The sequence below is a fragment of the Impatiens glandulifera genome, chromosome 2, assembly GCF_907164915.1.
Source record: "Impatiens glandulifera chromosome 2, dImpGla2.1, whole genome shotgun sequence".
Taxonomy (NCBI): Eukaryota; Viridiplantae; Streptophyta; class Magnoliopsida; order Ericales; family Balsaminaceae; genus Impatiens; species Impatiens glandulifera.
The window spans coordinates 56,347,911-56,362,271 of NC_061863.1; the positions used below are offsets into that span (position 1 = coordinate 56,347,911).

The 14,361-nt window shown below is 31.1% G+C and overlaps 1 protein-coding gene across 1 annotated transcript; it reads left to right on the forward strand.

Moving 5' to 3' along the window:
* The first annotated feature begins 12,339 nt into the window (after positions 1-12,339).
* LOC124926130 (gibberellin 2-beta-dioxygenase 8) lies at positions 12,340-13,632 on the forward strand. Its single transcript, XM_047466304.1, has 2 exons — positions 12,340-12,822; positions 12,914-13,632. The coding sequence occupies exons 1-2, from the start codon at positions 12,368-12,370 to the stop codon at positions 13,467-13,469; spliced, it is 1,011 nt and encodes a 336-aa protein (XP_047322260.1). The 5' UTR covers positions 12,340-12,367; the 3' UTR covers positions 13,470-13,632.
* Positions 13,633-14,361: the final 729 nt, after the last annotated feature.

The following is a 14,361-nucleotide window of genomic DNA, read 5'->3' on the forward strand; positions in this document are numbered from 1 at the left end:
GATTGATGTGAATTATTTAGAAAAATTCAAATACATTATCATTAGTAAATCAAAATTTCAAATAAAAAGAAAATAGTACTTTATTCTTTATAATATTTAAATATTAGGAGTATTCTTATTATTTAATATGACCACCATGTGAAACAAACCCTGCTTGTAATGTCTTTGTCTATATCTCATTTATTAACATAATAAAATCATTATTTTTATCAAAGAAAAAATATATAATATATTAAATAATAAAAAGCCATCATTGATAATTATGGTGGCAGTGGCACCACATAGTCAACAAAAGTATGAATCATAAAAAAAAGAAAAAAATATATGAATTTAAAATATCTTTATTATTAGATGGATTCTAAACATGTTAATTATTATTTTTCTATAACATACGTAAATATTATAAATTATAACACTAAATAAAAAAATGTAATTAAATATTAATTATAAAATATTATTCTAATATCATAAGATAATATAATATGTTTAAACAAAAAATAAATTAAGGGACAACCTCACAAGAAACAATAATTTTTATCTTCTACTCTTCTAATTTTGATGTTTTCTTTAATTATTGTTAAGAAACTTCCTTAAAAGTAATTTTTACTACTCCAATTGATTCAATGTCATTTAACACTCAAACAAAACTTCTAAAATGAATAATCTTATATCAGGTTTATGTGATTTTTTAATTCACGCAATAACCAATCACATTATATTATTCCTCACACAATCTATAAGATAGTTTTATTTTAAATCAAATTTCGTTACATTTCTTAATTTATGTAGATAGTTATAACAAACTAGCAATGTAAATTCGTGAAAACATCTTCTAAAAAGAGGAACCGGGTTAAACTCATCCTACTATGTTTGTGTATCCTATACTTTAACTACATCTTAATGTTCATATATAATTTATAGAATTTCAATGAGAATAGCTTTTCATTTCCATTTGGAATTGCTTCCTCATAAGTGCTAATTTATATGTTCTTACTCCCTCCCTCATTTGAACCCATTTGAGACACACCAAATTGGTAGTAATTTCATTTTGATCTTTAAAATAATTAAAAAAATATGTTAGTGTTAGTTATTCATTCATAGAAACTCATTCGAAGTCGGTTTAAATTGAATCATTCGATACAACAAGTTATTTGTATCGCTGACTAAATTTACTCATAAATCAAATTTCTTTCTAAGCAAAACTTGTCTATTTGGGGGAAAGGGGCCATAATTTCATTAAGTGGACATTTGATTTGAAATTAAATTACATTTGGAATGATAGAAATAGAATTAATAATAATAAAAATAATAATAATTGTGTGGAGACAATTTGAATTTTTGGATTGCCTTTATCAAGAAAAGATGTGACCTTCCTTTTATTATTAGTACCCCACACTCAAGAAAATTTCAACCTCTCCTTGTCTTTGAGAGGAGGACAAAGTAACATATTTCATGTTCATGCCAGCCAGGTTGTCCCATACAAATCTACATTAAACTATATATCTAATATTTAATCATTTCATTATAAATTTATAATTTGCTACATTACAATTTAACATTATTTTCTCATTCTATTTTAATAGTTATTTCAACTGTTTAAACATAAATGGAATTCTTGTAAGATATATCATGTCTATATCAATTATCAAATATAGGCCTGGTTTGATTCAACATTTAAACGCTGCGTTTGAACGTTTGCGTAATAAGCAGAAGCCGTCTGTTTGTGCGGAAGGTAAAAAAGTGTTGATCAATGACGTATAAAAAAAACAGATGAAGAGATAGACTTGTTATTATCAAAGATAAAATGTGTACGACAAATGAAAAAGACTACAACTATTAAAATACTAATTACAAGGAAATGTAACCGTGGAATAAATATGATGTAACGAAAATTAATATAAACCACAAACAATTAATGGTTAATATTAATTCACATATTAAAGACAAATCATTACAAATCTCCACCTTACCTTAGTATCACACAACAAGAAGAGTCTTATTAGGTTATTTTCAACTGTCAACATTTAGCAAGTCAAAATATTGGGTGAATTTGTTAAGTGAGACCGGATTCGTGAACATGTCAGCATGATTATGATGAGTGTTGATCTTCTTCAACTTAATTTTTTCCTCGGTACGAAGAAAACGATAACAAACATGATGCACTTGATCTTTGGCCAAACAGATAACACTTAAGTTATCACAAAAAACAATTACCTGATTATGATGGATACCAAAATCACTGATTAATCCTTTCAACCATATACTCTCATTGGTTACTTCTGTTAGCGCCATATACTTAGCCTCGGTAGTGGACAACGTCACAGTCGACTGTAATGTTGCCTTCCAACTAACCACAGAGTCACCAATGGTGTAAACATAACCATACATTGATCTTCTACCATCGATATCTACAACATAATTTGAGTCCGAATAACCAGTTATGAGACGCTGTTATTACTCACATAAATGAGACCAACATCTAATGTGCCTCTTAAATAGCAAAATATTCGATTTACCACTTGTTAATGTTCTTTACCAGGTCGAGACATAAACTTATTAACAGCACTAACTGAATACGCAATATTAGGTCTAATGCATACCATGACATACATTAAACTAGGATAATAAGTGATAGCTAAAAGTTCAGAACAGGTAGTTGTTAAGCCCTAGGTTATGACTGTATTTGTGTAGAAGTTATACAAACCAAAGCCTTCTAGTGGAATTCTTCTAGAAACAGAAGAAGGGATGGCAGAGGAGTTTCGTCTTCGAACATCCATAAAACTCTGGTGTTATTTCCTTATTGCATCTAACAGTCTTGCATTTGCTGCTTCAAATCTAGTAAGCATTTCTGCACTTAAATTCGTTCAAGAGCTTGCGATAATTTGTCAAAGAATAGAAACAAATTTTAATCTCTAACATGATTAAAATCGCATTGCAAGTGAAAAATAGCTCAACAATATTCAACCCCCCTTCGATTGTTGAAGTCGATCCTAACAATATTACAAAATAGTTATAACATCTTATACCTTCAACTTGAGCAAGACCCATCAATCAGAGTGTATATAATCTAGTGTGCCCTTAGTTTTATGAACTCCATTACCGAACTTATTGCGATGTTTTTTTTTCTTTCCGAAAATGCATTGTTCACACAACTCAAGGTTGATAACTTTGTGGCCAGATAGAAGATCCCATTTGGATAAAATTTGCATCCCCCTCTCCCCCATATGTCCAAGTCATATATGCCACAACTTGGTTATATCAGGGTGCCGATTCACAAATTTGGATGTGACCGCAACGGAACTTGTCAACATCTTACCTTGTAGTTATACAAGGTATTCTGTTTGATATCTTTCTGTATTACTTTTGAACCTTTACTGATGCAGAATGTTCCTTTTTCATCGCCAAACTTGAAACCTTTAACATCTAAAATCCTTAAAGATATTAAGTTTTAGAGTCATTTTTTACCATCATAAGTCAAAATCTTAATAATCTCAATACCCACAATTCTACATATGACATCATTTCCCATGACAATGTTTCCACCATCATAATCTTCATAGGTATCGAACCATTCTTTGTTCAGACTCATATGATATGAACCCCCTGAATTCAACTCCCATGTATCAATAGGGTATAGAGAAGCGTTAACTATAAGGGCAATGTCCTCCTCAGAGTCGGTGTCTCTGTCTTTATGTGTTATAGAAGACATAAAATATTTGCCCATTTTTTCTTAGGACAATTATTCTTTCAATGACCAAGTTATTTTTAGTAATTGCATATGTCTTTAGCACTAGGACCCTTAGATTTGTATTTTCGATCCTTCTTCTTTTCAGATCCTTTGTAGTTGACTGTAATGACAATCAACACCTATAATTTCACTACTCGCCTTATGACGTAGTTCTCTAGTATAAAGTTCTAACTAAACTTCCTCTAAAGTCATAGTGTCTTTACTCACAATGGATGATTGAACAAAATTTTCAAATGAGTTGGGTAAAGATACCAACAGAATTAATGCAACATCTTCATCTTCGATCTTAATATCTATATTTCTCAATTCAAATATATAGTGTTTAACTTATCGAGATGTTCACGAAGAAACTTACCTTCAAGCATACGAATAATGAACAAACGTTGCTTTAATAACAACTTGTTAGTTAGTGACTTTGTCATTTACAAAGCCTCTAACTTTGACCACAAACTAATTGTTGTATCTTCATCTGATACCACAATATTCACTTCATCAGCTAGATAGAGTAAAATCGTTGAGTGTGTCTTCTCTTCCAAGATCTCAAGCTCAACAGTAATTTTACTAAAGGTAGACTCTTTTGTAGGACCTGCAACAATTTTCACCTTGTCCTTAGACTATGGTGTCCAGACGCCTTATTTTTTAAGCAAGACTCGCATTTTGATCTGCCATAGACCAAAACTATTTTGCCCTGTGAATTTTTCAATTTTCAGATTCATTGAAGACATCTTCTCGCCAGATAACAAATATTGATAAACTAATCGGATATAACCCGCTCTGATACTAATTGTTGTGTGGAATGTAAGAAAGTGTTGATTAATGACGTATGGAAAAATAGATGAAGAGAGAGACTTGTTATTATCAAAGATAAAAATCTTACGGGCAAATGAAAAAAACTACAACTATTAAAATATAATTACAAGAAAACGTAAACATCTAACTTAAATAAGTATAACCGTAGAATAAATGTGATGTAATGGAAATTAGTATAAAGCACAAACAATTAATGGTTGATATTAAATTCCTATACTAAAGGCAAATCGTTACATTGTCTTAGGAAATGTTTAACTTAAAAGACAGATTCCGCTAATGTGAGGGAGCAACTTGCGGTGCACTCATTCCTGTTACGAGAATTAAATGATGCCCCACCCCAGCTCGAAAAGAGACCAAGACTCCCTCACACCAATAGCGTAATGCTGAAGATGGATTGAAAAGGAAACCCTTTAACCCCTCCCCCTCCATGATGCCTACATACTTGTGTTCGTAGCTTGACCGGTGGTCAAGCCTGTAGTCCGACAGAAAAACAGAAGTCGTCCGTAGAAAGTGATACGTGAATTGCTCAGTAGTGTTCGTCACTATCGTAACTAGCGAAAGTAACTTAATGGTAGAGCATAGCCTTGCCAAGGCTGAGGTTGAGGGTTCAAGTCACTCCTTTCGCTCTTGGCTTCGTCGTTTATTTAGGACTGCTGCTGATGATTTTTTTGTCTCGGCTCTGTGCTTTGGAAAATGCGGTTACACCCAATCCAAGACAATGATATGTCATGCAAAACCCTTTTCTATAGAAATAAAATGAATGATCCCCGCCTCATTTGCAATGAAAGATTCGAGAAGGGACCTATACTTTATTTTATAGAAGACATGAAAAGAAAAACTCATATGCTTGAGTTTGTTGAATCATTCTCAAAGGATCAATGTATTCATGTCCAATCAACCTATCAGGGGTGGCATCTTTTTAGAAATTATACATATGTGAAAGGTATGATACGAGGAAGACCCGTTCTTGTAAGGGAAACTCAGGGTTTAAGATCTCTTGGGATAGTCTCATTTGCATAATACTTCTGGATTACAACTTTGACTTGCTTTAAATAAAGCGCAGTAAAGAGTAAGCCAGAACCCCGCCTTATTTATCCTAATAACTTCGTTACCAAAAAGGAAGCTATGCAGAGCTCTTTTGATAGACCATCAGTGAGTGCTAAGAGTTGTTTGTTAAAGATTGATCTTAGCCGAGAGTTTTCCAAAACTCTCTGCAATGACAATCAAGTTTATATCATAGCGCAAGAAGGAAATATGACGTATGCTCGACTTCGGTTGTCAATGCTATAGGTAGGAGTACATTATGGTAGAGGATCAGTTACCCGAGCAAACTAACCTTCCCCAAGAAGAATTGTGCTATCCCCCATCCCTAAAGAGCAAAAGAGTTGCTTGGTGATCCTGCGACGTCCTTGGTGCCATCGCCTCCTCAAAAAGAGAGTGAGTGCTTGGAAAATAAAGATTTTGGACATATTATTACCAAGAAAAACAGACTCTATGTGAGGCTTCCCGATATAGGTAAAGGTATGGTCAAAGACAATCGTTGAGTGAACTCTATCTTTATTGCATTCCGCTACAATAATTTTTCATAATAAACTCACGCAAACAAAATTATTTAAACACATTTTATGTTCAAACTCAATTCTCTCTCTACCTCTCTCTTCAGCGTTTAAGCTTATAATTTCAAAGTTTTTATCTCTCATCACTTTTAAATATTTTTTTATTCATTCTCTCTTATCTATTTCATTCATTTCTAATAATTTTATGGGAAGAATGCCAATTTTACACACCAAGTTGTAAGAAGGTGTCAAATTTACTTATTAAGTATCAAAATTCCATTTATATGTATGAACTTGTCAAAAAGTGTCAAATATATTTAAAATAACAGAAATGTTAAACGGCGTTAAAATTTTTGCCACATGTAATATCCACATATTTTTTATTTTTTAAAATTGACATTACTTTAACTATTTTTTATTCAAACAAAACATTAAAATCTTTTCTTATTTATTTTCTCTCTCTCTTTATCCTCACATCTTACCATTTTCTTTAAATATTTCTCTCTTTAATTTTATTATTAATAATAATATTTAATTAATTAATTATAAAAATTGTTCTAAAAAGTAACGAGTTATTAGGAATTCGCCACAGCGCTGGCAATTTAGGATTCGGCCAACAAAGATTTCACCACAACATTGACAATTTAGGATTTGATCAATGAATGTTTCAACCAATGACGATGGTAGTGTAAGATTTAACTGAGAAAGACTTGGATTTGGAAGTTACGTCTAGGAGCTGATAAAGTTTTACCTTGATTCGGCATTGTCCGCTAATGGCGACAATGATTTAGGGTTCGACTAATAAAGATTTTGGCCACAACGTCTATGATTTAGGAATCGGCCAACAAAAACTTCCATCAACGACGATGACTAATGACTATTTAAAGTTCAGTTAGGGAGCACTTGAAGGTTAGAAGAAGGTAAAAATTCAAAAGAACTTGGGCTAATCAAAGAGAGAAAAGTTAAAAAAAAAATGGAGAGTTGTGGAGGGATGAGAGAGAAAGTAAAATAAGTTTTGTTTGAATGAAAAAATAATTAAAGGTAATGTCAATTTAAAAAATAAAATAGGTGGATATTAAATGTGGCCAAATTTTTTTGACGTCGTTTAATATTTCTGTTATTTTAAACACATTTGACTTTTTTTTGACAAGTTCATACATATAAATAGAATTTTGATACTTAATAAGTAAATTTGACACTTTCCTACAATTTGGTGGGTAAAATTGACATTCTTCCCATAATTTTATTCATTCTCTCTCATAGGGCTAGTTTGATTCAGCTTATTCTCAGTTTATTGACTATATACAGTTTAATATGACCTCAACTTATTTAATTATTAAACTTGAGTATGTTTGATTCAGCTTATATGCCTAACTTTTTTTTATATTTATAATATTATTTAATGATTAATATTATATATATATATATATATAATGTTATATATAATTCTAAATATATTTAATATAAATATGATATAATATATATATATAAATTAAAATATTTTAAAATTCTCAATCTCTTCTCTCTTATTAGAATTTTTTTTTTTTTTTGTCTTCATTTCTATTTCTATTTTTATTTCAACCAATATTTAGATAATTCATTCATGTATGTACTACTCCATGGTCATATAACTTTCATAGTCAATAAGAAGTAATTTATTATTATTATTATTATTATTATAAATTTTTTACCTTTCCTCTCTCAATTTATTTTTAGGTTTGTTCACCTCCTTCTTATCATCATTCATTTTGATCATGTTGATTCATCTCAATTGTAACAGTTACTTTAATATAATTAATTAATGTTAGTTTATTTCTAAAATTATAATTCTAAATTTAAAAAATTAATAATTTATTTATATTTCATATTTTATTTGATTATTTTATATATTAAGATATATATTATAAATAATAAATAAAAATATATTTAAATGTATTTTTATTATTATAATAATTTTATATAAATATACAAAAATATTATAAATAAATGTAATAGATGAGAGAAGGAATAAAATAAATAAAAAAATATTATTTATGGTCTAAAATTATTGTAGTAACTTATTAATTAAACTATCAAAAATGACATATATTTAATATCTTTTTAATTATTTTATTAATTATCTTTCATCTATTTTTAATATTTTTATATATTTATATAAAATTATTATAATAATAAAATATATATTTAAATATATTTTTTAATTTTTTTATAATATATATATATATATCTTAATATATAAAATAATTAAGTAAAATATAAAATATAAAATATAAAAACCCTTTAATTTATTTTTTTTAATTATAATTTTATAAATTAAACTGCCAATAATTAATTAACTAAAGGTACATTGAGATGAATCAAATTTGGCCCAGAATGAATAGACTCAGAATAAATCAAATAAATCAACAGTTAAAAGATTGGAGAAATTTGACGAAATTTCCAAATTTAGCATAGGCAAAATGATTTTTTCAAATATAATTTTTTCTCTATGGAAAAAGACATTTTTGCCCTTATATTAAAAAAAAAAGTTTTCCATCCTTTCCCTTCCTCCCCTTCAGTTTTCCCCATTTTCCTCCCTCTCCTCCTCTTTTCATATTTCCAAACGACAAACTCTCCCTGATGACGACCGATCCAAACCCCATCTCTCCCCGACGACGATCCAAGCCCCTGAAACCTCACCTTTCCCCGACGACGTTCCAAGCCCACGAAACCCCACCTCTCCCCCGACCCCCGACGACTATCCGAGCCCCCGACGACGATCCAAGCAGAACGACTATCATTGAAAGTGAGTTTTTCCTGTTTTCTGTCTTTTACCTTCCATGCATCTGTCGAAGGCTTTAGTGTTTTAGTGTGAACGATTATCCAAGCAGAAGCAGAACGAACGACTAGTGTTTTAGTGTTTATTGTTTAAGTTTAGTTTTAGGTTTAGGTTTAAGTTTATTGGCTGACTGAATCGTTTTGGGTTTAAAATGCATATGTCGAAAGTTGTTGCAGGCTGTCGAAGACGAATGTGCATTTGTCGTAGACGAATGCGCATTCTTCTACGACAGATGCGCATTCGTCTGCGACAGATGCACATTCGTCTGCGACACATGCATTTTTCGTCTACGACCTTTTGGTTACTTGGTTGTTTGTACAAACAATGTTAGCTTGTTTTCTGACATTGTGATTTACTTATCAGATAACTCAGTACAATTGGGCATGACCCTTTATGCAGTATGTTGATATTGAAGGTCTTGGGTTGGATGAATACTATGAGTTAAGGTACTTTTTTCTTTTTTGGTTTACATTTCTATTGATTTTAATGTTGGAAAGTGTGTATAGGTTATTGACAGACCTATGTACTTCAGTACTATAAAGAATCAAATGGAGGCCAATGATGGAACTGGTTATAAGAATGTCTGTGACATTTTTACTGATATGAGGCTAGTGTTCGACAATGCAATGCAGTATAACGATGAAAAGAGCGATGTTCATTTGATGGCGAAGACTTTGTCAGAAAAACAAAGATATTTTTACAATTGTTTAGAACATTCAAATTAAGTGTCTTACAATAAATGATACATGGTGATAATTTAAATAATGATGAGAATGATTAAATCTTAGTACCCAACTCTAATTGATTGTTTTCAAATAACACTCATTTTATGTACAAAACATCAATAATATAAATATTTTGATTAATGATTATTAGATTGGATAGTAAATTATTAATTATCAATATCATGACATGTCTGATTGGTTTAAATGAAACTTAATTTCTCAACACATATATCAACAATTAAACATCATTTCTAGTAATCTGATTTCAATAGAAATGATTATGACAAAAAAAAACTGCAACAACAAACACCACCACACAGTGATAAAAATAAAACCCTTCTAATTCACAAACATATCAATCAATCAAAATATCATTCTTTGGATTCAAATTTAGAATTGTTCCTCTTTTACTTAGCATTTAAATCAAACTCACCCCCTCCATCACGCCAATCGTTTTGCCCATTATAAGTCTCCTCGTCGTTCAGAAAATCCTCTAAAGGTTCTTTTTGATCATCCCTTTGTGCATTCACCTCTCCACACCCATTGTTATTATTACCCATTTCATTCGGGCTCCCTTCATCCTCAACGCCCATTCTGTGTGCCCACCCATTGTTATTATTACCCATTTCATTCGGACTCCATCCTCAACGCCCATTCTGTGTGCCTCAAAAGCATTCAAACGTACAAGCTAGTGAAGTTATGCTCATTCATTGATTATAGACATCAAAATAACACATGCATAGACCAATAAGCAAAACATAAAATGGAGATTGAGAGATACATATCGCAAACGTCGCAGACGAATATGCATCTGTCGCAGACGAATGCGCATCTGTCGCAGACGAATGCGCAACTGTCGCAGACGAATGCGCATCTGTCGCAGACGACAGATGCGCATTCGTCTGCGACAGATGCACATTCGCCTTCGACAGTCTGCAACAACTTTCGACATATGCATTTTAAACCTAAACTTAAACAATAAACACTAAAACCCTAGTCGTTCGTTCTGCTTATGCTTGGATAGTCGTTCACACTAAAACACTAAAGCCTTCGACAGCTGCATGGAAGGTAAAAGACAGAAAACAGGAAAAACTCACCTTCAATGATAATCGTTATGCTTGGATCGTCGTCGGGGGCTCGGATATGTCGTCGGGGGCTCGGATAGTCGTCTGGGGTCGGGGGAGAGATGGGGTTTGGATCGGTCGTCATCGGGGAGAGTTTGTCGTTTGGAAATATGAAAAGAGGAGGAGAGGGAGGGAAAATGGGGAAAACTGAAGGGGAGAAATGGAAAGGATGGAAAACTGTTTTTTTTTAATTTAAGGGCAAAAACGTCTTTTTCCATAGGAAAAATGTTATATTCGAAAAAATCATTTAGCCTATGCTAAATTTGGAAATAACCCTCCTATCAGGGTTATTTCGTAAAATTTCCCAAAGATTTGGTCAAAGAGAGTGAGCGTGTGAAAATATAAAATGATATATAATAATAAATTAATTTTTTTATTAAAAATGATTCACTTATATGAACATTTAATAATATGTAAATAAATGAATCTTCTAAAAAAAAATAGAAATAAAAATGAAAATGAAGAATTTTCAAATAAGAGGGAGAGAAGAGACTAAGAATTTTAAAATATTATTAAATATTTATATATAATTTATATATTTTTTATATCATAATTATATTAAATATATTTAAAATTATATATTTATAAAAAATAATATATTTATATCATTTATTTTAAAATATATTATTTTTCAATTTTAGTCATTTATTAATATTTAAAATTATATATTAATAAAAATTATAAAAATAAATATATTAATATAATTTATTTTCAAATATACTATTTTTTTTAAATTTAAATCATGTATTAATATTTAAAATTAAATTAATAAATGTGTATAACATTATATATATATATATAATATTAATTATTAAATAATATTATAAATATAAAAAATAAATAAATTTAGCATATAAGCTAAATCAAATATTCATAAATTTAACTATTAAATAAGTTGAGATAATATCAAAACTGTATCTATGAATAACACGAATAAGGTGTCAATAATCTAATCAATAATATATTTTTTTTAAGTCCAATTATATTAAAAATGATAAAAGTTGTTTGAAGACAATGACATAACATATGTTATTAAAAAAAATATATACTCAATAAGTTATCGAATTCGTAGTTATCAAAAAACGATTAACTCTTACTAATACTTTTTGACGATTTGTCTACAACAAAATAGTCCATCAAAAAATAATTGAAATGGTAAAACAAATATGTAGCTCAATCTAAACTTCTCATTAACTACCCAAACTCAGGATTACTCAATAAATTCCAGTATTACTCCATAAATGACTTCAAATACTACTTACCCCTAAAAATGCAAAAGGATGTGAATTGTCGATTCAGTATTTTAGTGACATGTACGATTAACCATAATTCAACATTTTTAATTAACATATCAAATATAATTTCATTTTTCATCGACATATCAAATTTTTTTTTTAATATTTACATAAATAAGAAATACAAATTAAATTATATTTTAAAAAAATTACATTATTGTTATTATTATTATTATTATTATTGTTTAATGAAAAATTAAAAATTAATTAGTACACTAAAAACAAATTCAGAAGAAGGATGCAATAGTATAGATCAACAGTACTAGATGATTTCCTCTTGAGTCAAACTTAATGGAAAACTCATCGGAAAACCTCTCCTACCCTCCGATCTTCCGCCCCTCAGACGTCCACCACCGCGGCGTCGAAACCCATGGGCTGATGGGTCCGGAGGCATCTGGCCCAAATCATGATATCCCCGCGATTGATCTGGAAAACCTAATCGACCAGGAGAATCTCGAAGAGGCTTGTAGAAATTGGGGAATTTTCCGAGCAATAAATCATGGGATTCCGGAGACCTTGTTTGGACAGCTCCTGGAGCATGCCAAGAAAGTGTTCTTGCTTGACTTTGAAACCAAACGGGACTTATTCAAATCTCCGGTGACCTACTTTTGGGGCTCGCCGGCGCTTACGCAGGAAGGGGAGACCATAAATGAAGGAAACATAGACTGGGTCGAAGGTTTCAACTTTCCTCTGTCTCAACTATTTCACCTGCCGATTGAACAAGATCCAAACATAAGAACTTTCAGGTAAATTGCAGAACCGACCTCGTTTGATTGTAATTCTTCAAAATTGGTTTTTGTTTTTGCTATAAATTTTGGGTGTTTGACGTATAAAAAGGGTGTTGTTAGAAGAATATGGGATGCACCAATCCAGATTAGCTAAGACAATTTTCCAAGCCATGGCTAAGAACCTTAACTTGAGTCCAATGCAAGTAAATGATTACTTGTCTTTGAAAACCGGATTCATAAGAGTGTACAGATATCCACAATACTATTCAGACTCTAGCAAGATATGGGGAATGAATCCTCACACCGATAGCTCGGTTCTGTCAATAATTGGACACGATGATGTTGGTGGTCTTCAAATCAAGAAGGATCATAGTTGGCTCGATGTAAAATCAAAGTGTGAATCTTTGGTGGTTAATGTTGGAGACATGATGCAAGCTATGAGTAATGACAAGTACAAAAGCGTGAGGCATGGAGTAAGGGTAAATAATAAGAAAGAAAGGATATCAATAGGGTATTTTGTGTTCCCAGCTGAAGAATGTGTGATCAAGAGTGACATATACAGACCTTTTACTTACTCTGATTTTCATAAACAAGTCCAAGAAGACTTGCTTACTAAAGGCTTCAAAGTCGGCCTACAAAATTTTTTGCTCACCAAAGCGCCATGATGAAAAGAATAATATGTCTGATCTCGACGTTGTAGCTTTCTTTTGGTTTAAGTTATGCTTGTAAATTGGAGTTGTTTCATGGGTATAGAAAATAATAGCAGTTGACATGGAAAGATTATAGAGTGACTAATATAAGAGAGTAAAGATGTCTAATTTCTTCATCCAACATAATTAAGTGGTAAGATAATGGTGTATGCATTAGTAAGTATTACCTTAATTCTTATACTATTACTTGGGCACAACCAATTGAGTATATTATTGTAATTTGTATGTATGTATATACTCGGAGACAAATTAAAAACATGGACATTTGCAACAGTCAAAAGAAATCATGGGCTCAATTTTAATCTCAAGTTCTAGGGTTCCTAAACCTAAACCTCAGAAATAGGTGAATGATCCTACTTATGAACTAGACAAGTTGGTCCCGAAACCAAAGTCAATATATGTCCCCACACTCACAGTGTCATTCTGGCAAATTTAAATCTCGGTGTCAAGTTACCTACTACAGTTTAATGATTTAATAAACAAATTTTGACAGTTTTTTTTCCTCTTTAGAATCTGCCCACGGTTTGGATTAGAAAATAGGATAAACCAAATAATCATGTTTGAAAACGCTTTGGGTCTGGAGCTGAAGCTGTGTCAAAATGAGAAACCGAAAAAAAAAATCTGGTTCTAGAGGTTATTCTAGACATTTTGAACACATATGGTTTTACCAAACTAATGAGATGTGTCGAAATGTCAAAAGAGGCCAAAGGAGCTCCGATCAGAGCCTCAGAGGGCCCAAAAATAGTGAATAAGCAATGATCATCAGGCTTGAAGATCTATTTGCAGAAGACTATAAAAGGTTTCAGGTATTGAATTTGTGTCTATTTCATTTAAATGATAGTCCTAA

Coding starts and splice junctions, on each gene's coding strand:
- LOC124926130 (XM_047466304.1), top strand. CDS start 12,368: ATGGAAAACTCATCGGAAAACCTCTCCTACCCTCCGATCTTCCGCCCC. Junction 12,823..12,913: donor CCAAACATAAGAACTTTCAG/GTAAATTGCAGA, acceptor ACGTATAAAAAG/GGTGTTGTTAGAAGAATATG.